The sequence below is a fragment of the Nothobranchius furzeri genome, chromosome 9, assembly GCF_043380555.1.
Source record: "Nothobranchius furzeri strain GRZ-AD chromosome 9, NfurGRZ-RIMD1, whole genome shotgun sequence".
NCBI classification, from domain to species: Eukaryota; Metazoa; Chordata; class Actinopteri; order Cyprinodontiformes; family Nothobranchiidae; genus Nothobranchius; species Nothobranchius furzeri.
In genome coordinates, this window is record NC_091749.1 from 53,806,280 (window position 1) to 53,831,922 (window position 25,643).

General features: G+C 41.9%; 1 protein-coding gene across 7 annotated transcripts in view; it reads left to right on the plus strand.

Moving 5' to 3' along the window:
* Positions 1-25,643, plus strand: part of hkdc1 (hexokinase domain containing 1) — a 43,990-nt gene that overhangs the window by 4,967 nt on the left and 13,380 nt on the right. Inside the window, exons 9-21 of one of the 7 annotated variants that reach the window (XM_070554944.1) lie at positions 48-281; positions 847-988; positions 1,186-1,342; positions 1,441-1,580; positions 1,694-1,813; positions 4,839-4,934; positions 5,101-5,200; positions 5,407-5,513; positions 8,117-8,274; positions 8,378-8,533; positions 8,621-8,708; positions 9,029-9,174; positions 9,265-10,168. The exons of 1 other annotated variant lie outside the window; for it this stretch is intronic. In XM_070554944.1, the coding sequence (XP_070411045.1) occupies positions 48-281; positions 847-988; positions 1,186-1,342; positions 1,441-1,580; positions 1,694-1,813; positions 4,839-4,934; positions 5,101-5,200; positions 5,407-5,513; positions 8,117-8,274; positions 8,378-8,533; positions 8,621-8,708; positions 9,029-9,174; positions 9,265-9,400 (1,780 nt within the window). In that variant the 3' untranslated portion in view covers positions 9,401-10,168. Of the gene's footprint in view, positions 1-47; positions 282-846; positions 989-1,185; positions 1,343-1,440; positions 1,581-1,693; positions 1,814-4,838; positions 4,935-5,100; positions 5,201-5,406; positions 5,514-8,116; positions 8,275-8,377; positions 8,534-8,620; positions 8,709-9,028; positions 9,175-9,264; positions 10,169-15,264; positions 15,444-15,514; positions 15,646-17,374; positions 22,900-25,466; positions 25,630-25,643 lie in introns of those variants that run through there. 5 more of the 7 variants (XM_054732186.2, XR_011521621.1, XM_070554946.1 and 2 more) reach the window with 5 other exon arrangements.

Below are 25,643 nucleotides of genomic sequence, written 5' to 3' on the forward strand. Positions count from 1 at the left end.
TTTTCTGTTTCTGTTTAAAAATTGTTAGTACTAATTTTCTTTCCTAGGTACAGAAACGGTCTTAAAAACACCAAAGATGTTCTAGATGAGCTTGATTTGAACCCATCAGATGACGACTGCATCGCTGTTCAACATGTCAGCACCATCGTGTCCTTCAGGTCCTCTAATCTGGTGGCTGCAGGACTGGCTGCCATCTTGACTCGAATCAGGCAAAACCGTAATATGGGAGCGCTGAGAATCACCGTAGGTGTGGATGGTACCGTGTACAAAACACACCCGCAGTAAGCTGTTTAACTCTGTTCTCTTGTTTGCATAATGCAATTTGGCATTTCTAGCTCTCTTAGTGTTTTTTTTTCATTTAAATCTTTTGAGTTTAATATCTGAAACAGCTTGCTAGAACATAAAATGTAAAGCACATCACGTTTTGTGATGCTTATTTTCATATATTGATTGAAAATGACACACTATGGCTGTCCTGTGACATTGAACGAAACTGGGGCAGCAGTAGCTCAACAGGCTGAGCGGGTTGTCCAGTAATCGGAAGGTTGCAGGTTTGATCCCGGCTCCGGGCCTTGCATGCTGGTGGTATTTGGAGGGACCGGTGGCGCCTGTGCTCGGAAGCCTCACCCCTATCAGTGCGCCCCAGGGCAGCTGTGGCTACACTGTAGCTCATCACCATCAGTGTGTGAATGTGTGTGTGATGAATGATACACTGTTGTGCAAAATGCTTTGGAGTCCTCTGACTCTGAAAGGCGCTATACAAATGTGGGTCATTTATCATTTAAACTTCCACATTGCTGCTTTGCTGTTCCACACTGACATTGCCTCTCTGCTGTGCTTTCTCAGGTATCCCAAACGCCTTCACAAAGTGGTGAGGCGGTTGCTTCCCGAGTGCCAGGTTCGATTTGTCCTCTCAGAAAGCGGCAGCAGCAAAGGTGCTGCCTTAGTAGCAGCAGTTGCACAACGTCTGACATCACTGAGACGACAGGTTGGATTGATGGCGTGCATTGTTAGATTAACTAGAAAAAAGCAGGCTCACAGCGAAGTACCTGCATGTCCTTATCAGTGGTCGAGCCTACTACTGACTGATGAACACAGACCAGAGCACCATCTAGTGGCAAAGGCCCTTCATTGCTACTTGAACCCAAACACAGCATCTGAAGCCCCGTATCTCTGGTATTCCAGGTTTCTGAGACGCTGTCTCTCTTCAGATTAAAGGAAGAGCAACTCCAGCTGGTCAAAGCCAGGATGAGATCAGGGCTGGACGCAGGACTGAGGAGTAAAAGCTCCTCCACCATAAAAATGCTGCCTTCCTTTGTTTACCTCACGCCGGACGGTACAGGTATGGAAACTAAAACTGACATTACCCTTTAAGGATAGGGCAAATTCCACTTTTATCATAAAAGAACTAATATCTTGACATTTCATTCATTTTTCTAGAGCGTGGGAAATACCTCGCCTTGGATCTGGGAGGAACAAACTTCAGAGCTTTGCTTGTGAGATTTAAAAAGCAGACGTCCAGACTTTATCATAAAATTTACACCATTCCACTAGAGATCATGCAGGGAACTGGGGAGGAGGTAAGAAACACCTCAAGCATTTTATTAATAGTACAACACTGGGTCAGTAGAACATTTATAAAACGCAAAATAAGATCCTTAGTAAGATTAGTGTGTTCTTTGTTTTCCTCCAGCTGTTTGACCACCTAGCGCAGTGTGTGTGTGATTTCCTGGACTACATGGGATTAAAGAACACCCGTCTTCCTGCAGGTTTCACCTTCTCCTTCCCCTGTGAGCAGTCAGCCATCGATACAGTAGGTGGATCAGAGTGGGAGTCTCATGCTTGGATTGTATTTCTAAACATTAATTTTCTTACAGCCACGGAAAAATTTTCACATACTAGATGTGGCCCATCAGACTTCATTTATTTAAGGGTGTGGGAAACTGAAAACCGGGTTTTTTGATTCTAATCAGTCACTGGGAGTTTTTTATGCAGGTTGAACATGAAATAGTATCCTACTCCTATCTCCTGCATTAGCTTCTAATCAGGGGCGGATCTACAAAATTATTGATGGGGTGGCAGAAGAGGGGCAAACATTTTTCTAGGGTGGCAATACACACACACACACACACACACACACACACACACAATATTTCACTGCACTGAGATATTGTACTTTGGTTCTATTGTTCACTCAGAAACACATTTTTCTTTTCCCAGTATTTACATATTCATTTGTTTTGGGTCCTTATTTAATAAGCTTAAAGGCCCATCATGAAAATAAAACACATAATAAAATTATATCCTTCCTACAACAGCTGAATGCGGCAGTTTCCATGTTGGTCAGCAAAACTATTTACACATTCATCAAGACCCAAAGATTCTGCCCGTTTCGATTCAATGCTGAGTACAGCCTAGCTTCATAGTCTTTTCTCTGCCAAAGCGGACTGCAAATAGGTCTTTATGAGCCTGAGAGTTGAAAAACTTTGATTTTTCTTGAATTTATAGCTGCCAGCTGGGGTGGCAGCAGGGGTAGCAAGGCTTTCTTTTAGGGTGGCAACTGCCACCCTATGCCACCCTTGTAGATCTGCCCCTGCTTCTAATAGAAAATAGATGGTGAAACGCTAGGATTTAAAAATCCTGATAGAGCTACGTCACACCCATCTGGATGGACTCACCCATCTTAACTTACGACGGGGAAGGCCGTTGTTTGTTTAGCACCCAGGGACAGCAGTGTATGTCCCGACTAGTTGGTTGCAACACATTCTCACACCCAAAGCGTCAAAATATGACGTGTGTGACCAAGCCTCAATATATGACGATTCGGGATGCCCCAGCGCATCAGGAGGCGACGATCAGGGACACGCTGATGACGCACCGTCCCAGAGCGTTGGTATGAGACGCCGGTGGTGAGACGGACATTAGTATGACTTGTGAACTACTTAACCTTCCCCTCACCCCAATCCTAAACTTAAAGGGGCATTATGGAATTTTGACAGCCAAAACATGTATAGAAATAATAAATGTCTTCTTCATACATTCTCCTGCAATGCCCTGGTCCTGTAGCCTAGTGAACTAGACCAAATTCTTGCTTTGCAATGTTTGATCTAGGCATGCTCCATTGGAACCTCCACAGCTCCTACCAGAACTCTGGCTAGCCAATCACAGCTCTCTAGAGGGGTTTCAAACACATAAAGAGTTGTGATTGGTCCATAATGGTGGGTCAATCATAGTGCTCTATCTGCTTAGTGAACAAATCACAGAGCTTTATCCGCTTTGTGGGCCAATCAGGGCACTCTATATGCCTGGTGGGTGGGATGACGCAACAGAGTGAAACAACAGTATGTCACATTCATTGTCCCGTAGCATGCGGAGATCATTTGAAAGACAACTGTAGAACCCGCCCCACAACCAAGAACCGTCAATGGAGCATGGCCAGACTAAATAATACATTTATTTAGTCTGGCTTGCCAGGCTTCTGGTCCTGTAGAATGAGCCCTGGCATTTTTACTGTGATTGCCTATTTTTCTGTAAAATCACAGAAAAAGAGAGTTGAGCTGCTCAGGTCCAGCAGGCTGCTTCATGCGCGTTCACGCTCAGGCATAGCCCGTAGCATTTGCTATCAGTGGCTTTAGCAGCAGAGAGTGAGGTAGTGCCAACTCAGCGACTTTGTCGCTGTTCCTAACACCTAGTGATAAACCTAGCTATATTTCTGAGGACCCTTAGCTACTTTCTTCTAGATATTTCCTGCAAATTAGCAACAAAATAGCCATTTTCGCTCCGAACCGTTCTTTGAACGTTGTTTCAGGTGTCATCAACGATATAAATGTTACAGACATGAAAGATGTTACTGGTGCTGTAGTTCACCTAGTAAAACATTGGACTCTCGTGCAGAAGATCTGGGTTTGATTCTGGATGTGAACCTAGTTTATTTAGTTTATTTTTTACATTAATGGTATATTTTTTACAGTAAGATGCCCACATTTTTATTTGAGACTTGCCGAACGGCATTGAATTCACAGATAAAAAAGATGTGGGTTCAACTTTCATTTTGGAACAATTTTTCAAGCAAGAGAAGGGAATGATCTGAGCATGCAGGAGGACTGACCCATCTTAAACCTTTGTCAGCTGTGCTGAAGAGAAAAGGTACAGAATCAAATTATTTAATTAATTAGCTTTGCGTTCTCCTGCCCTCTGTCCTCCGGACCACACACACACATGGGACTGTCTCAGCTGTTATTTTCGTTAAGGAGTGTGCACGTACAGCATGTGCGCCTCGTGCACGAGCCCACCATTGAAGCTGCCGTTACGCTTTTGGCGTGAGGGGGCAATCACGAGCATAAAAATTCAAAATTCTGTAAAGTCCCTTTAAGGTCACAGTTACTGACTTTAAGGTTAGGATTGGGGTGAGGGGAAGGTTAAACAGTCGAATAATGTCCGTGTGACCGCGAGGATCAAACACTGACGCCAGCGGAGCCACGTGTCCCTGATCGTTGTGTCCCGAGGCGCTGGTGCATCCCGATCCGTCATATATTGACACTTGGTCACACGCGTCATATTTTGACGCTTTAGGTGTGAGAATGTGTTGGACTAGTCAAAGCTAACCGTTAGCTTTAGCAACTTCACCACACGGCAGAAGCTCCTGCAGGCACGTGTTATTTATCCACGTAGCGTGTCAGCGTTATAGTAGCGTTGCTGTTATTCAATCTGGGACGAGTCTAGTAGTGATGTGGGTCACAACTAGAAATGGTGCACCGGTATTAACCCCCCCCCCCCCGAACCACTTCTTTAGTATTTCAATATAGAAGATGATTAAACTCTGACTTTGGATTTCATAGGGAACGTTGGTGGCCTGGACTAAAGGTTTCAAGGCAACTGACAGTGAGGGACACGATGTTGTCAGCATGCTACGAGAGGCCATCAAGAGGCGCAACGTGAGTTTAAACGCTCCAAAGTTTTTTTTTCTGTTTTCTTCAACAAATCGTTCAAACAACAAGCGTTATGGATGTGTGAACTGGTGACACGTTCTCCACACATTTGACTGAATAAAATGAGTCCTAATTAATGTTTGACTGTATAAACATTTGTGCATGCTTTCAGGATATTGACTTGGACATAGTAGCATTAATCAACGACACAGTCGGGACCATGATGAGCTGCGCCCATGAAGACCAACGGTGTGAAATTGGGATGATCGCTGGTAAGTAAGAGGAAGAGGAGGAAACTGTTTCTCAAGCAGACATTTTGGTCCTACTGCAGGATTGTGGTTGGATGACATTTACATTTTTAATATGATGCATGGAGGAGTGTTTCCAGCCTCTGGATTTGCCTGATCCAGTTCTTCAAAGTGATAGAGGAGGTGTGCTGTCACACTTTTAACTAGACAGCTGTGGCTTTGCATTTCAGGAACTGGCACCAATCTTTGCTACATGGAGGAACTGAAGAACATTGAGAAAATCGAACAAAGAGCCACAAAAACAGAGGAAAAGACGCAGAAAGGGGAGAAGAATGAGGTAACACTCAGAGTCAGTCAGCCAGTGAAAGTAATGATGTTTATTTAAAGAGCAAGTTCACTGAGAAACCGCCACCAAAACGACCACACTCTCTAAAGTTATAACCAAGGCATTCATTTACCAAAACAGCTATTTATACTCCTCAAAGGTACAGGCTAACAGAAATGGAGCTCTACTTCAACAACTGAGGTGGGAAATAAAACTCAGGGTGAGCCAACGCCTAAACAAACAAACAAACAAAAACATCCCTAACTGAGTTGTCGTCTGACCTCCATAAAACAAAAAGAAAAGAATGACATCAGCTTACCTCCCTGGCAGCACAAAACAGGAGACCAAAAGGGTTAACAGAAAAGGCGACTCACCCCTGTGATTCCCCGTTTTGAACTCTAAACAAGGATTCACTCTAAGATCACTCTAAGCACAACACACACACACACACACACACACACACACACATACACACACACACACACACACACACACACACACACACACACACACACACACACACACACACACACACACACACACACACACACACACACACACACACACACACACACACACACAAGGAACACACACAAGCGGTGGCTGGTTGGGGACAGCTGAACAGGAGATTCACAGGTGCTTCTCATCAGGATGCTTTTAAGGCATTCAACATCCAATCAGGTCACCTCTAGGCTGAGAGAACACAAATCAGGGCATCTCGGAGCACCTGTATACTGAAAGTGACAATTAATTACAGCCCATTTTATCAGAGGGACAAGTTGTACAAAAAAAAAAAGAATGCCTTACGCCTCAGGGGCGTAACACGCTTGCAGGTTAAACGTGAAAATAGTCTTCTACCTCTGTTTCCTGCATTAGCCGCTGATATAAAATAGACAGGGAAACACTCGGATTAGAGAAGCCTGGCAGATCTATGTCACACTGAAAATTAGCATTCACAGACTCGACCGTCTTGGCTTGCAAAGGGGAAGGCTGTTGTTGATTTAGCATCCAGAGGCCTCCTTTATCAATACGTTCGTACGGATGTTCCTATCTTCCTTCCTACAAATGAAATTTAGGATTTGTGTACTCTTGATTTAGGAAACGTGGGATGGCCTCTCGTACGCACGTTCCTCTGCAATCGTCTGATGATAAATCCCGCCTGTACGCACCCAGGCGCTCGTGTCCATTCACCGTCATTTACATACAGAAACGCCCTCAATTAACCGTATTTGGTCCAAACTTAATATGAACTGGAATCGGATTCGCGCCACAAAGGGTCCTAAATCACAGCATAGCAGAAAGATTTCTTCCTCATGGAGAACGCGTTCCCTCCAGTGTGCACGCTCTGTTACATCTTCAAATAACAGATTAGTCATGATATAATGTCAGATTCCCGTCGGTCACGTGTATCTTTTATTGGGTAAATATAATTAGTGGATGAGGAACACGCGTGGATAACTGAGACCTTCAGTACTGCTGTTTTACCACTAGATGCTGCTCCTATATACCAGGGGTGTCAAATATGCGGCCCGCGGGCCGCATCCGGCCTGCAAGCGGGTTAAATCCGGCCCGCGAGATGGTTGTGTAAACTTTATTTTCATACTTTACAATGTAGAGTGAAAATAAATGTATCATTGTGAGCAAGTTTCCTCTGTAATGAGTATAAATAAAACAAAGCTGTGCTCAAGGCTCACACAAGAACTTGAATCACATCCTGAAGTTGGCCGCCACTCAGGATGTGACTTCTGATATTGATATGCTGGTGAAAGCTAAAAGATGTAAAGTAAAATGAGTCAAATATACTTTAAGTGCTGCATGAAACTGATCTAGCCATGTGATCTGTAAGCTCTTTGAATCACTAAGGAATGTTTTTTTATTTGTTGATTTATTTTATTTTATTTTTTTTTTCAAATTTTCAAGTACACTTCAGGTGTTGTACTTGTACTACACTGTCCTCAGGCTCCAGCCTTGTTTTATATTGATTGTATTAAAACAAAGAAGACAATCTGAAGTTTTTTTTTAAATGTACCGGTCCGGCCCACTTGGGACTAGAGTTCCCTCAATGTGGCCCCTGAGCTAAAATGAGTTTGACACCCCTGCTATATACGGATGGTCAGAGCTGTTCTTGTATTTAGAATCAAGTTCATGCAAAAGTACAAACTGGTAAATGCCACACAGTGAATACATTCGTGCCTATGCATGAAATATGCACAGATCTGTGCGTAAGTACGGCTTATAAATGAGGCCCAAGGTGAGAACATAGAACATCTCAGCTAGCAGAAGTTTACCGTTAGCGTTACTGACTCCACAACATAGCAGAACTCTGTCAGGCTTGTGTTATTAGGGGAAATAAAACATCAGAGTTGCAAAGATAATTGAGTCAGTGGTAGAGTCGTGTTGCTGTTAGCCAATCAGAGGTGAGAAATCCTAATATCAGGAAATAAGACCCCAGATCCTGCCATCTTTTGCTCCCTATTCCTCTGGCTAATTCCTACTTCCCGAAACAGGAACACCAGAGCTTTTATCTCACAGAGATTGATTTTCATTTATAGTAGAGACCTTTGAAAAAACAAGCAAACTTGGTCTTTAAGTCTTTCTTTGTTTTTTTTTAACAGAATGCTGGTGCAGAAAAAAATAAAAAAGATGGCGAGATGCAAAAGATGTGTATAAACACAGAGTGGGGGGGTCTGGGTGATGACGGCTGTCTGGACGACATCATAACGCTTTATGACACCGAGGTGGACCAAAACTCCATAAACCAAGGAAAGCAACGGTTAGAAGTGCTACACATGATGTTTAGAAAAAACAGTTTCATGTTAGATCTGTGGGAAATGCCTTACTGTGTGTGTGTGTTTTTATTATTTTTTCTCTTCCAGGTTTGAAAAGATGACCAGCGGGATGTATTTGGGGGAAGTGGTTCGACAGGTGTTACTGGATCTAACCAGAAGAGGCCTGCTGTTTAAAGGACACGTCTCTGAAACCTTAAAAACACCTGGAATATTTGAGACTAAATACCTGTCACAGATAGAGAGGTAGAGGGAACTCAGACAAAATTTTAATACTTTGTGCAGTTTTCAAAGCCACGATTGATGTAGTTCTTTGCCCTCCTGTCCTTGCAGTGATCGCTTGGCTCTGCTGCAGGTCAGGTCCATTCTGCAGCAGCTGGGCCTCCACGGCACCTGTCACGACAGCATCATAGTCAAGCATGTAGGAGACAGAAACGTGGCTTTGATGAGCCACTGCAAAATCTTTCACACTTTCTGAATATTAACCTTCTTTTCACTTTAATTTATTTATCATTTTAGGCCGATGTTTTAAAAGAAAATTTAAATGGACACGATGCTAAACATGAGAGGTTAAAAGTTGAACAAATTGTCCTTGCTGTCTGGAAAATGATGGTGAAACCTCATGTTGAGGTTGAGAAATAACTTTGTGCTGCTTTGTGGAGCCATTTGCTGTCTGGATCAGCTGATTGCGGCTCCAACTAACTGTTGCAACATTGATAAAGGTTTCTTATTTCTGTGCAGGTTTGTTTAGTGGTGTCACGTCGAGCCGCTCAGCTGTGTGGAGCAGGAATGGCCGCGGTGGTAGATAAGATCAGAGAGAACCGAGGGCTGGACCACCTGGACATCGCTGTGGGGGTCGACGGGTCTCTCTATAAACTTCATCCACAGTCAGTTACACAATCACATGAGTTTTGTTGTATATTCAGAGCTTCCAAACGACATATTTAAACATTTTCTTCTCTTGCCGCTGCATTTAGTTTCTCCCAGGTCCTGAAAGAGACGGTGAGAGTCATGGCTCCTCAGTGTGACGTGACCTTCCAGCCTTCAGAGGAGGGCAGTGGGAAAGGAGCTGCCCTTATCGCAGCTGTTGCCCGACGCAAGCGAGACGTCTGACTTCCCGTGACTGAAAAACACAGTTACACCATGTTTATCATGTTTTAGTTAATATTCTGTATTTTATTTTTATTGATCTCTGATGATGGGATGGTTCCTGGTTCTCTTACACGACCTTTGCGTGTTGCCACTCTGAATGAAAGAATTTTAGGTTATTTTCTGTCCCATAAACTAATCTTTAACCTGTGTTTTCTTGTTAAATAGGGGTGATCTTACTTACACAAAGCAGCATTTGTCATTTTCCATCTGCTCACCATTCAGCTGGTTTTGGCAGGTGATTTTCCACTGAGAGAAATTTTTTCTTGCCTGTTTCATTGCAAACCGTTTCCGTACAGATCAACACAAGCTGTGTGAAATAAGACAGCATCATCCCAGGCTTCAGACCTGTGATTATTTTGGCTCCAAAACTTGTGTTTAGTTTTCAAACCAAAGCGTTCCACTCTCCAGTCCTCATAAAGGTGAGGGAAACGTCCCAGAGCAGCAGCTGCTCCGGTAGTCCTGCACAGATTAGACTTTTCTTTGGGCTGAGAGCTTGTTTTTAGAAAATATTATTTATAAATCACATCCTGCAGTCTATTCAAGGCTAGAACATCCTTAAATGTGTGTCCACTTTATTAGGTACACCTTGCTAGAACCTGGTTGGTTTTCTCAACCCAGCGGCTCCTCGTTGACACCTTGTGTTGCAAACAGACTGTATATTCATGCTCCTGCTGTTCTATTTTGCCTCATGCAATTTTATTAATAAACTGAACTTTGTGGAAAGTTAAATGCTGAGTCGCACCAGTTTAAATGTTTCTGAGAGTCACGACTTGGTTTTAGTGTCAGTTTTGCGTTAATGATGAGTTTAAGAGTTAGTTTCAACACAGTTACAAGCAAGAACATCTCTGGAATAATGCTTGCACTACTGAAAATAAATGGAACGGAATAGAGGATAAGAACGAGAGGAGGAGGAATGGAATCCTGCTGATCAAGTTTCCTAACAATAAAAACAACAAATGCTCTGTTCAGCCTTTCTTGGCTGATTCTCCATCCTTGTGATCGCCCGTCTGTCTGCAAAATACTTTGGGAAAGACAAGATCATTATTATTCTTATTAGTATTATTAATTGAATTATTATTTACAAAAATAGCAATAAACACCAAGAGTTTGTTGTAGATACCACCCAATAATCTGCAACTACTGTTCCGGTTTTACTACATTTGGTTTGACCTGTGAAACGCTAATCCACTCGTGACAGATTAGACGTCGAAGCTGTCGGAAAAGTAATAAATACCAGACACAAATAAAAAAAACAAAAACTGGAAGTCTTCACACACACAAAGCAAAAATCAGATAATTCAACAAAAACAAGATGACAAAAATGTTAAATAAAAAACAACCTGCCAGGGATTAACGTGTGAGAATGCTACCAGCTGGGAGCGACGTCACACACATGCACACACACACGGTAATCCCGGCCTGTCCTGACCTAATATCCCCTTTGAACCAGTGACAGTGCAGTTATGCGGCACAACGTGCAAACACAGCTGAAGCCTCAGCTCCTGCAGCCACACATGGAGCAGAGAGGCAAATTCACCAAGTGATCAGCCACTTCTTTATTCTGGTGAATGTTTAAATTTAAAATTTTTATTCTGGGAAAGGTATGAAGAGAACAAAAATCATCTTCATCATGGGAAATAGAGTGAGAAGGTGTTAGAATCCCTCTGTGTTTGTCTCTCCTGCAAAACAACAATAAGAGCTTTGACAGACTCTGATGCTCACACGCGCACGCGCGCGCACACACACACATACACACACACACACACACACACACACACACACACACACAGACACACACACACACACACACACACACACACACACACGCATGCATGCATGTACACACTAAATGCACACACACAAACCAAAATGGTCTCCAGCTGATGGATTGTGCTGATCTGCTGGATTCTCTGACCAGCTGGAGCATTTACTGGTTTTATTACTTATCTGGCAACATGAATTGAGTTTTTCTTCACAGTATGTTTTCTCCTGATGACACCATGGACCATCCGGGAGTGGATCCTGGAAGAGTGAGATGTAACAACAGACCAAAACATCACTGTGAGGACAACTGGACGCTGACTCAGCTAAACCGTGAAAAACTTGAACTACTGAAGGTAAATCATAGATATTATGAAGAACAAAGATCTCAAACTACTTCTGTGAATGGATGATGGAGCTGTTGAAATGTTTAGTGAGATGATAAAGTCTTATTCTACAGCTGAACAACAGCAGAATCTGCCCCAACCAACACACAATCTACTCATGAATAATGTGTTTGTTTTGCAAAGGAAGGCAGCAGGTAGATTTCATGGACAGCTTTTTTTTAAACTTAGATTTGATTTTTTAAACAAACAGGTGGATGTGAATGTTCCAGATGCTGACGCTTGTTTTACCATATTGCTGCAGACGTAGTTTGTTTCTCAATAATCCACCTGTCTTTGTTTTCCTGGTAACACACCCTTGGTAACGGACGTCTCCAGAGAGAATCTGCTGTCACACTCAACCTAACAGCCATTAGATGAGGAAAGTAAGCATCTCACTTGTTCTAATGCAACTCATTTTACACGCCCAAAAGCAGAGATTTTAAAGGTGTGGAACACTAAAAATATTTTTAATGATTATTTCTGATTATAATCAGTCGCTCTGAGTTTTCATGCAGGCTGAACATGAAAATAATCAACTATCTCCTGCATTAGCCTGACAGATCACACTGCCAATTAACGTTCGTGGGCTGACCCATCTCGACTAGGGACGGGGGAGGCTGTTGTTGGTTTAGCATCCAGGAATCAGCCCTGACTGGTAGAAGTTAACCGTTAGCATTAGCAACACCACCACACAGAAAATGACCTCCAGGCGTGTGTTATTTGTGGAGATAAAACATCAGCGTTGCAAGTCGGTGGTCATGTTGCTGTTATCCAAATCCAAATATCAGGAAATAAGACTCCGAACCTTGCCGTTTTCTGCCACTCTGCTGCAGCACACTTGTTCGTGCTGATCCAAGCACTTCTGTTTTTTTTACCCCGATCATGGCTTGCAAGGTATTCATTCCTACCAGAGACCACTGCAAATGTCATGGTTAAACGAGTTTCCCACACCTTTAAGATAAAATGGATCAAAAATTGCAGATTTGAATAACTACACATTGACAAAATAATTTTCCTGCTTTTATAGCATTCATGCCATTTTCAAGCCTTTTTTGAATCGCAGATGGAGAAAATTTTGGAGAAACGGAGCAAAAGTGGTAAAACTGTATACGGTTTGAATGTACAGAGACATCATTTAAACTATTTTTACTGCCATAAATTGCATGAATCACTCAAGTTTTCATGACAGAACCATGTCAATGTTTTTAACATCTTTAAAAATTTTCATTTTATTCCCTTTTCTTTTACTGAACACGTCATTCAGAGCTGCACTAACATCCAAGGTGACCTTCTTTCAACATGGCAGCTTGATAATTGCTTTAGCTGCACAACTCACTTCTTTTCACAGCACGCATGAATGCGACAAGTCATGGCAAGTTGTTGAGGAGAGGTATAACTGGCACTCTGACAGGGGAGGGATCACAGATGGAGTGATGGAAAATGTTTTGATGCACTATAGCTGTGTGCATTATTTTCTATTTGAATCAAAGCAGAGAAACTATGAAAAGTACATGCAAAACAGCTTATTCTGTAAAATTTGAATAAAACCACTGCAAGCTTTATTTTTCTCGCTTTTAAAGCAAAGAAATAACATTTTGTGTTTAAAAGTGAGCAATGCATTGCCGATTTTATTACATAAATCAGTTTTTGACTTTTTTATGAATTTTTGTTGAAAATGTGGACTTGAGGCAGACTGGCGTTCCTGATGGAATCGCTCTACAGCCCATTTATTAAGCGTGTGAAGGATTTGTTTGTCTGTAGCAGTTCTCAAAAGGATGCAGACAACAGACAGCTGTTGTTGTGAAGGTTTTGTCATGTCTGCCTCAGAGACAGGCTATTTGAAGGACAGACTGGATCTTTTGTAAAGAACCAGGTGCAGTGGACAACTGTGACGGCAGCTGTGCTCTTCTGTTTAATTACTAAGCAGTTTTAAGGTGTTGGAGGGCAAACTAAGCAGTATAAAACAGTTATTATTTTTTTGTTATTTTAATGTTTTCCAGAAATTTGGTTTATTAAAAACAGAAAAGTGCTTGTATATGCAGGTGGGAACTGATACCAACTTTAGATGCTTTATAATCTGTGTATTGTGCAGGATTAAGAACTGACTACAGCCCTAATAATCATTTCTCACTGTGACTCTTAAGAGGAAGAGCTTGTTCTCAACTCTCCGCCCTCTCCACATTCCACCTCACAGCACATACTTTCAGTGACGTGACCTTCTGCATGTCATGATATTAAACTGGAGTCATTTCTGAGCAGAGAATATTTATGTGGGATTGTAAAAGACAGCGAACACCTTCCTCTTCCTCATAATCTCCTGATTCATCCAGAAATGGCTCAGGAGTTACAGCCTACAACTCAGTGACTCATCTATCACATTAGCACAGTCTAGTCGGAATGTAACCCAAGACTTCCTCGAAACCTAAAATTTCCCAACCTTCATCTTCTACTCCTCCCCCTCTCTGACTCCCCTCCTCCCCCGGTAATTAGGTCGGCCCTCTCTCCTCTCTCCCTCCTCTTACACACTTCAATGAAGTAAGCTTCAGATTTCAATTTCGAACTCATCTAATGAGTAATTTTAAATAGAAAAAAGACCATCAGCTCCTCTACTTATTATACTCAACCCAGGGTAAATCTGTTTAATTCTGAAAGCAGAATTTTCAAAATAAAGCTTTTGCGTAAAAAGTTGTTTGTAGTTGTTTAGGAAAGCAAATGTTTACACCTTTCACAGATTAAATTAAGTAAAAAAAAAAGCTTTACGCAAATCGCAAACTGTATATTTTAAGAGGAAATTAATTGCATTTCACCTTGATCAAGTATGGTGCTTTAGAATTAGACCGGGTAGATACCAAAAAACAACAAAACGTAATTTGTTTAACTACCAAAAATTAAATGAAGTTTTCACAAATCACATATTGTATTCTGAGGATTCTACTTGCAGTTTGGAATATTTTGGTCCAGGATAAAATAGCAATAAATAAATAAACAAACAAACAAACAAATAAATAAATAAATAAATAAATAAATAAATAAATAAATAAATAAATAAATAAATTAATTAATTAATTAATAAATACAACTTGTAATTTTAGAGACCAGTTTCAATGTGATCCAGATGCTAAATAAAGAACTAAAATGACAAATTGCCCCTTTAATAAAGGTTTCACAACGCACACACTTGTTTTTAGTACAGAATATTACACCCAATTTTCAAAGTGGTACAGATGAGATTTTAAAGGGAAAGATCACTGTAATGTCTATGTCTTGATCTTCCACATACTGAATACGTTTTTAAGAAATTCTGACTTCAGTATATAGTCCTTCGTTTTGGGTCTGAAAGGTAGCACAAGTGGACAGTAGGTACAGGACTTTACATTTTAGCTAATTGAACATGATATTTTATGTCATTGTATTTTATCAAATACATTTTATTTTGTTTTTCATTCTTATTTGTAAGTGTGCAAAGGTTTAAAATGGAAATGTGCAATCAGAATTAACATTCATTCCTTCATTCATTTCAGCGGAATAGCCCTTTAGTCATATGTGGAAACACAAACTGACTTCACTCTGCTCTCCGTCCCTGCCTAAAGCATCAGAGCCGTCCTCAGATCAGCCAATCGCAGTAAGGAGGGTGTGGCCCCGCCCCTCCCACGGTTACAAATATCATGATGCTGACCCAATGGGCTCACAGGAGGTAGGCGGGGCCTGTCCCCGCTTCCATTCTGATGCTCGACTCGCTGTCTCACTCGTGTTTCCTGGCTCCGCTCTTACGCGCACGAAGATAACTTTTTAGCCTCACATGAAGCAGCAGCTCAGTCTGTTTTAAACTGGACCAAACTCGGGATATATTTATACTGGTGTGATTTCTATAAAACAATCTGGTAGTGTTCTTTTATTTCAAACTTTAACTTTTCTCCATCTTTTTAAGTGTGTGTGAATGTGTGTGTGTGAATGTGTGTGTGCTGAATGAGTGAGTGAGAGGGAACAAGGACCAGAATGATTGCAGCCCAGTTATTAGCCTATTACTTCACAGAGCTCAAGGATGACCAGGTCAAAAGGGTAAGTTTGATTCCTACCTTCATTATGATGCTGGGAGTGTTTGCATGTGTGTGTGTGTGTGTGTGTGTGTGTGTGTGTGTGTGTGTGTGTGTGTGAGAGAGAAAGAGAGAGAGAGAGAGAGCGAGAGAGTATTTCTGATGTCATCTATAAACATGTTTAGTCAATTACTGTGTGAAATTGTCAAATAAGTGATGAAAACCTTCAGCATCTCTCTGGAGGAGAGAGTCAGACCTCCAGCCTCAGAATCAATCCGGCTTAGTTGGTGAGACGTGACAAACTGCACAGGAGTGAGTGTCTGTGTAGTGAGAAGTGTAAGTAGGCAATGACACACCAGTGTGATTGGTTACATGATGTAAGATTTATGAGGCGTGGCGAAGAGGAGGAGAGAGGAAGTGAGCGATGAGGAGGGTATGCCCCTCGAGAGGAGGGATGAGGAGGTTTCAGCAATACTCCAGAGGTCACTGAGTCCGTTTAATAACAGGGTAAAAGTCAGCAGAGCAAGAGGACAGTAGATGGAAAGCATCGAATAAATTATTCAGCTCAGTAATAACTTATGGCATAAGTGGTTCCAGGAAACTGGATCTGAAAAATGACCAGGCTTTTAATTTTGTTTCCATCTTGTCTTCGTGTACAGATGAGCCTAAAGAAATGGTGATTAAAGTATAAGACCATTAAGCAACAGTAAACAAGAAGAGCTGTAAAAAGCAGACAAAACTAATAACATGTTATTACTTTACTCCATGAACACAAAATATCTTAAGATGCAGATGAGATATGATAAGGAATGATGATTGTTCTTTCATAACTTTGCTAATTATCTTTCCCATGAAACTCTTTAACTGGATGGTTTTACAGCATTGTGTGTGTGTGTGTGTTTGAATAAAATGACTTCCTGCTTGCGAATGTCTCCTTAAACCAGGAGTTTTTTACTCAAAGTTTTTTAACAAAGTTAAACGGAGTCACAAAGATTTTTTATTGGTTTCCTCCATCCAGAAAATGTTACAAGCTCATTTCCCCACATGTGCTTCTTTTAAAGAGTCGCACACAAAAGACGCAGTGTCCTACGCGTTGCCGTCTCACACTGATGTCACACATCAGCTCAGGGTGCTCGTCTTTTTCCCTTACAAGTGGAAAAAGGTCACAGCAGCCACATTTCCTTCCCATTTGATTACCTTGTCAGTGAACTCGGCTCAGTGGGATCAGTTTCTTTCTGCTCCCACGAGACCAAAGAGTTTGTACCTGCTGAAACAAAGTCAGCCTGGGAAGGTAAAAGCCATTCACCTGCTGTAATACAACACATCTCCCTCCCTGTTTGCTCCGGCTCTCTTCCTCTGCCTGCCTCCCTAAAATAGGCCAGCTTTGGACCATGTGACTATAGGTGACAGGACAAGGCTTACACACACACACACACACACACACACACACACACACACACACACACACACACACACACACACACACACACACACACACACACACACACACACACACACACACACACACACACACAGCTCAAACTTTGAATATTGTCCCTGAAGGTTCATCAGTAAAGAGATACAGGGGAGCTGGGTTGATGTCTGGGAGGCGTGATCAGCTGAGTGTGTGTGCTGTCACATCAGCCTGCTGCGGTGCCCTTGACTGACTTCCTGATTTGCTGCTAGTTCCTGTTTAAAGCAGCCTTTTGTGTGTGTGTGTGTGTGTGTGTGTGTGTGTGTGTGTGTGTGTGTGTGTGTGCATGCCTGCGTGCGTGCGTGTGCTTAAGTTGCAATAAGTGAATGTGCAGGAGGTGGGTGGCGCAGAGGTTGGTATTTTTCCACATGGCGCTGCTGTGTGTGTGTGTGTGTGCGCGTGCACACACACACACAGTGGTGTTGGGTTTCCCTGAGTCACCTCACAGAGAGGAGGAGATTGGGGCATTGTTGAGAGAAGGAATGCAAACAGAAAGAGAAGGAGGTGGGAGGAGAGAGCACAATCTCTTTTTGAATTGGAAACCGGACGCTAGGTTGTGTCATGGGAGAGCTGCTGGAGAGGGGTGTTAACATGACCTTTCCAAAAATTGTGCTTGCAAACACATACTAAGTCACTTTGCACGTCACAAGACGGAGAAACTGACAACAGAACTAAATAAGTAAAGTTTTAGAGGGAAACACCAGCGACAGCAATGATGTTATACATCAGATCAGATGATGTCCTGCTTTCATAAAGTGCTTATGCATCAACACCAGCAATTTGCTGAGTCAGAACTTTCTGCTCTGCAGCATGAGCTAAACTTAGTCTGGAATTTGGTGTATTTGTGACTGGAACTGCTGCCGTTCTGATCCACTTCTTTCTTTGTCACAAGGGATCAAGACAGACAGCTGAGAATACACTATTGTTTAAGTAGAGCTAAGGATGCTTTTCTTATTTAACTAGTTCACCATTGAGCACATTGTTATTTTAAAAGAGCCATCTGTCAAAGAGGTCTGCCTTAAGCAAGCGGGTCAGCTGGGAAAATTCGGCTGGCATCAGAGCACTTCACATTTACAGATCAGCACTGCATCAACAACATAGCATGCAAGCAAAGTGGTGTTAGATAAAGTCCTAGCTTTTTATGCTAACATGTGCTAGACATGATACTAGTGGAGCAGCAGTAGCTCAGGTGGTAGAGCGGGTTGCCTCATGATCGGAAGGGCATGGGTTCGATTCCAGCTCCCGCCAGGGGTATCCTGCTGTTGTGTCCTTGGGCAAGACACTTCACCCAACTTGCATGTGTTAGTGGTGGTCAGAGGGGCCGACGACACCAAATGGCAGCCTCGCCTCTGTCAGACCTCCCCAGGGTGGCTGTGGCTACAAGTAGCTTACCACCACTAGCAGTGTGTGAATGTGAGAGTGTGTGAAAGCGTCTTTGGGTGTCTAGAAAAGCGCTACATAAGTTCAATGCATTATTATTATTAATGTTTTCAGGAAATAACATGAATGTGGTGGAAATCTTTGACACTACAGTCTAATAGATTATTGTAAAGATAATCACCACTTAAATGTGTATTTAGTGTAACTCTTTTTCTGTTATCAGACACAAAGTGATCAGGCTAAAAGTGTGTAACATCTAAAACGGTCCAGGCAGAAACAAAGGTAGAGTCGATGTTCCTGGAAAAAAGCTGTTCAAGCAGGTCCGTCTCCCTTTTTTCAGGCTTCGCCCCTACAGAGACAAAGTCTGATGGTCACAGAAAACGATATAACATTGGACTTAATGGATACTGTCAACCAGCTACCAAAACAAAATGTTATCTTGCCTTTTCTGCCACAATTCCCAACATTACGCTGGAGCCTCCAGACTTTAAGACTCTCAAATGCAGGCTTTACAAAACAATGCCGTCAATTTGCCACAACGTCGTTGCAGCATCAGGGGCCCATAGGTCGTTTATGTGTTAGACCAAGGCGGTAATGTGGCACAGTCATGTCCTTTTTATAAAAAGATTAGACGATGGCGGAATATAGGGGGTATGGGGGCGGTCTCTGCTCTGCCGCGGACTTCCATTTATCTTGGACATAACTTGCTTTAGCTGTTTTTACAGGACCATAGCGTTTGCAATAGGGCCCGACCGATATGCTTTTTTTGGGACCGATACCGATATAAAATTCTTAACAAAGGCAGATAGCCGATATAATGGCCGATAAATCTCCCTCACTAAAAAAAAAGCAATAAAAATTTTCTTAAGCTTAAACCCTTCATTCTCTGCCTTTTTGATGCAAACTTATTACACACCAAAGAACTGTCTCAATAACTCACCAGGGTTTCCAAGTAATGCAAATAAGATTTATTTAGCAGATCTCAAAAACAACAGAACACACAAACTCAGTCACAGCATAAATCTAACATTCAAGTTTTTTCTTGTAAACTGTGGTTTCCTAGCCTGGCAAGCCAGACTAAATAAATGTATCATTTTAAAACTCTGCAAACTTTGCAAAGCAAGAATTTGGTCTAGTTCACTAGGCTAGTGGTTTCCACAAATACATTTTAACTTAAAGGAATATTCCACCACTCAGTAAAATTGTGTCTTGTTAAGATTCCCCAGAGTTAGACAAGTCAGAAAAAGCATTTTATAACCAGCCCAATATGATCTGGCAGCAGTTGGTCTTAGTTTAGCATAAAACAATGTAAGTGAATTCACATACATTGTAGTGTTTTTTTATGTAGGTGAATGCAAGCCTTCCCTTCCATTGCTTTATGTTAAAACAACTGGTTACAAAATGTTTTCTCTGACTTAGCTAACTCTGGGGAATCTAACAACACACACAAGTTTAGGGACAGAAAATCCCTACAAGAATATTAAAATAATAAAAATGCAGCAATAAATAAAACATAATACTTGTGCTTTGTAACAATGTAACACTCTGGAAGTTAACTTGGTGAACTTATTCACCCTGGACAAGAAATAATTGCACATAAGAAACATAAATAAGAATAAATTAAAAAAAAGTTCCAAAACAATAATTTGTGTTCAAAGTTCAAAGGAGTGGAGCCACACAACATGAGTTCATAAAGCTGGCGTCATCTGCTGGACAGGTAGCGCAATATCGGCCATATCGGCCGTCTTTTTGGCCGATAGCTGATACTGTTAATGACCCCAATATTGGCCGATATATCGGTCGGGCCCTAGTTTGCAAAACAGGATTTGCAGCGGCTCCCTGGGGAGGATTTTGGCATTTATAGTAGCAAAGCTGAAGCTAGGATAAACTGCTATCAGGCACCTCTCAAACCAAGACGGGATACGTACAGGGTCGCGCATTCAGCATCAGACGGAAGACATGTCAGACTGATGAAATTTCTTTTTCAGGACCTTTAGCTTTGATGTGACCTGCTTTTTGTCCAGCTTGATGCTCAGCCAGTGCTTTCACCACTCTGTCGAACAGCTGGCTGTCTCTCACCGTCCCCGTAAAAAGGCGACTAATCTGTTCGTCCGCTCGCACGGCCAAAAGCTCCTTGGTCTCCGCGTCCGTCCAGTTTGCCATGTTGTGGGTGGTTGAAAGATACTAGTGAGAGGCCATGTTTATCTGTGTTTATATCCCTTCCGGCCAGCACTTGGCACGCAGTATACGTCAGTAATGTGACCACCCTCATTTGCAGGGGGGCCTCCCACAGTCGCTCCAAAGGGATTAGCGGGGTTGACACGTTTAACCGTCAGAGGCGAGGGGCTCATGCAGCAATATCACTACGAGGCTAAGTGCATCAGAATCAAGTTTTATCACCTTTCCCCTTTGCTCCTTGCCGCGTTTAGGAGACCCACAAATTCGGATTTATCACTCTGTAATGACGCGATGGTCTGTCTTATAAAAGAAGCTAATAAGACACACTGTTGCGGTAATATTACGCCGATTAGCCGGCACGGTGTGTCTTGTAAAAGAGGCTACAGTCCGGTGTTGGTCAGGGGTTTGCGAGAATCTGTCCTCATCAAAAGACTAAAGCCTCTTTCATTGAACAAAGCTGCCAATTTGCTGCGAAGCTGCTTCGACATCAGGTAGCCATTGGTTGTTCAGTGGTCAGATTGTGGCGGTAATGTAGCGTGATCATGTGCTTTTCACAAAAGATTGCGTGATGTCGGCAGTATTAAGGGGGTATGGGGGCGGTCTCTGCGCTGTCACGAGCATCGCTTTAGTTTAGACGTTATTTGCTTTTTATGCGATGGAAGCCATTCTCTTTAAGCTTTTCTCATGAGCCGCTCCAAAGGTGGCTGTCCTTCACAGTTTCTGTGAAGTTTCTGGTGATCTGAGCTTCAGTTCTAAAGGCCAGAAGCTCCTGGATCTCTGCGTCGCTCCAGTTTGCCATCTCAGCTCATTTTGTTTATAAAAGCGAAACTGACTGCCCGTGTTTACTTTCATTTTCAATATTGTTGCTGACCGGGGCTCGGCGGACATTCCACATGGGATCATGACATCGCCATCTGCTGCACCAAGGCGGAATCTTCGTTCAGGAGTACCCCATTGCAGTAATATTACTATCAAGCTTGATGGCACGAAAGCCACAAAACTCTCGCATCGCATTGCTGCCATGGCGCTTTCACAAGTCACACTATCCTGGCAATATTTCCCTAATTTGTCGGCATGGTGTGTCTTATGAAAGAAGCAAGAAAAGCCACTGGTACCTTGATCAGAGATCCAGACTGGGCCTATTACTCTGGAAACTTTCTCTGCTACATCTGCTCAGGCTACTGTATAACAACTTGGTATACTAGCTAATGTAGCTAGCCTGGCTCTAGCTGTGCTTCCAGTTCAGCTGCTCTAAGTCCAGACCGCACAATTTGTGCACATAGAGGGGTATGTGCAGAGGGGGGAGGGACAGTCAGAGGGCAGTTTGGTGGACGGATCAGGATCCATTTATTAGGAATGGGATGTTCCTAATGATTGGAGGAGGTTTTTCTGAGATAGAAATTTTCAGAACTGATCAAAACAATTCTTTTTGTTTTTGTTTAAACATTTAATTTATTGGTTGTCATCAGAATGAGAAAGGCATATCAAGCAGTATGCTCCAGACAAACATTTCCTACTACACGCCCTAGAATGTGACGATTCCAATCTAATAGCATCTATTTACCGTATCTTATCACCCACCCTTTGCAAACATGGCGAAGAGTAGTGAAATGTTTAAGGGTTGTTAAACCTTAGCATAAACACACTGATGCACAAACAGGGTGAGTTGGCAGACAGAAGGCACAGCATTAAACCTCAATAGATATTTTTACATCAGCTGGCTTTGAAAAGAGTAAACAAGGTCTGTGCCAGATAAATACACCAGTCATTTCGTTAGACACTTGCATTCAGCTGAAAAATGTAGCTCTCATAGAAATGAAACTTTTCAGCAGATCTGAAAAGCGCATAATTGTGCTTTCATGTTTACTGTTATAATCCGTGAATAGAATTTAGAATGAATGAAACTAAAACTTGGGGTGGCAGATGAGGTGCTAATGACCAGGAAGTGCCAGCTCTGTCTGCTGTTTGTCATGCTAACGTGTGGTGTCGCATTCTCAGGAGCTTTCAAAGGCCTTCAGAGAAAAGGTTGGAGCGTGTTAGAACAACTGCAGTAAAATAATGTAGTAAAAGTCTCTTTGAATGCTTTAGTTTTCATGGGCTTGTTCTTTCATTCTGCACGGACCAACCCAGGAAGATGGACGGAAGGCTAAACGTTTTATCTGTGAAGTACTTTAGAATCTGGAAATGACCAAAGCAGCTAATTATTGGTATGGATAATCAGAAAAGCTGCACAGGAAGAGGTGGCAGGTAAAAGAGCCTTAGATCAAAGCCACATGGTTTTTGGAAATCAAATGATCTGCAGCTTATCACAATCTAATAATGTCATATGTGTAAAGTAATATTTTCATCACCGAATCCACATCAGTAAGAGTTCTTGATGACAATTTGATCTACTTTTTACTGCATTTAAAGCTCCAAAACTTACTTATGGTCACAATATTTAAACTATGTGTGTTTCCTTTCAGCTTGGATGTCCAATCATGTTGCCATGTGAGGGGAAATACACTTCTGTACACGATTATTGTAAAATTAAATGAAAAAACTGTGTCACAAATAAAGCAGATGAGAGTGGCACAGGCCAGAGATCCAGTCTGCTGTAACCTTTGGTACCACAGCTGTCCATGTTGTCTTTTCTCATATTCAAGGGGAAATTAACACTCAAGGGTCTCCACCAGAGTTTGCTTGGTGGAGACTATACATCAGTTCGTGGTAGCTGCAGATACACGTAGCGCTGCTGCAGCTTGGCTCAAACCTGCTTTTGTAACATCACGTCAGATAGTCCATTTGGGTCACATATAAAAATCTAACAGCCTCGTATGACTCTTTCACTGTTTTACAACTTACAGGAAAAATGAGAGAGTACAATTGGGTCCATGGGACCAAATGTACTCTTTTTCAGAGTACTTTCTACCCTATTTGAGTAAAATGTACTCAGCTTGAGTAAAATTAACGCTACAGATTTTGCTGCAGCAACAATAAGCAGCAATTCAATTAAGATTTGCATAACTGTACATGCATGTCTTCAAATGCTAGCAAATATATTGATTTATTCTTTTACCACTTTATAAGTTTGCACACATTTGGTCTCTGTGCATGTGTTTATTGTGCAGATTGCTGGAGACTGGGTGACGTGAATAGATGTTGAGGGCTTGAGGATAACATCAAGCACTAACATGTCACAGCTGTTAAAAACAGAACACACTACGCTCAGCTGTTAAAGTACAGCCCAGAAAAGGGCTGATCCTATTGGTGTGCATGCATTTGACTCACATTATGAGGTTTTATTAACTTAAACAAAAGACTGAATAGGTGAACTTTAATCCCAGAAACTGACTCTATGTTAAGATGGAAACCAGATTTGCCCGTTTAGTCTCATCATCATAGTTTTTTTTTTGACCCATAAAAGTTGTTTCAGTTTCTGGTGAATAGAAATTGTTTACTGTAAATTATACCCATTCAGCCTCTGATCATTTGTTTTGAAGCCCAGGAAATTTAGTTAATGTATAACTTGTGAAACAGGAACTCACAGCATTCCTGTCTGACAGATTTTACATTTATTCAAATGAAGATCTCCTCGCAGCGTTAGTGTTGCATGGGGTCATTCATATAGATACTTTCATCAGACTAGATTTTATTTGTCTCATAAAGCAGCTCTTTGCGTCACCACACACTGATGCAACAATGGATTTTTTACCTAAACTGTTCAACATCCTGTTTCCTAAAGTTCAGACGGCTCAGACTCTGCTGCTCGTTTTCCACAGGAGTGGCCGGCTTCAACTCACCAGCTTTATGACTTCAGGACACAGTGCTAATTGTTTTAAGGCGCTCTTTATCTGACGACTGGGTGCTGTTCCTAGTCAGAATAACTTATCCTGGATGTGTCATTTTGTCATTTTGTGGTGCTGCAGTAAAACACAATTGAATTTAATGTCTATGGAAAGGCCTGCTGTGTGTGATTGCTCATCATATCAGCAACATTTCTCAAGAAGTACTGGATGGATATTAATGAAAATTTCTGAAAGCAATAATTGGACACATATACAGCACCTGACGCAAACCCGACAGACTATGGCCACCATTGCCAAAACAAAAAAAGGCCCATAACTCAGCAATTTTACCAATATTTAGTAAAAAATTGGTGTCATCATAGCTAAAAAGAGTCATTTCCATCACACATGATGAGAACTTTTGCAGTGTGCAAGATTTTTGTATGAACTTTAACAATTATTGTTGGATTTAGTAAAATGTTTCATGAACCTCTGGATGTTTTTTAATGAAACTTCCACAAATGAATCACTGGATGAATATGGTGGAATATAAATCACGATAAAGCATGGAGAGGTCATGTCAGCTTAACCCACAGAAAGGTTTTGTAGTTTTAGCCAGTTTCTGTGTTTTGTTGCCAGTAAACTGACGCCAGTATGTTTAGTCTTGTTACTGATAACTCTCCTGTAGGAGGTTTAAAATTCCTCAGATTCAATGACTGCATGATTCCTCGTTAAGGTTTCTTGACACTAACAGAGAAAATTTGGTTTTCAATTATTTCTCTAACAATTAATCTTTCAATCAAACTTGATTTAAGATCATTACAACTAAACTCTAGAAAACACAAAAGTGGCTCTAACTCAGTCAGCGTTGCAGATACTGTGGCTGTTGTTGCTAAACGTCATTCACAACATCCCATGAGAATAAATAAGCAGCACAAGACCTGTGATTGTTATTTTCACAATATGTGGTATTGTTACAGATGGATGATCTAGGTTTTAAGATTCATCTAAGTGTTGAAAGTCTATGTTTCCTCTGTGCACGCTCAGATCGATAAGTACCTGTACTCTATGCGGTTCTCCGATGAGACGTTGCTGGAGATCATGCAGCGGTTCAGGCGGGAGCTAGTCCAAGGACTGGGCGGGGACACCAACGCCACCGCTGCCCTGAAGATGCTGCCAACGTTTGTGCGCTCGATCCCCGATGGAACAGGTCAGCTCATCCAA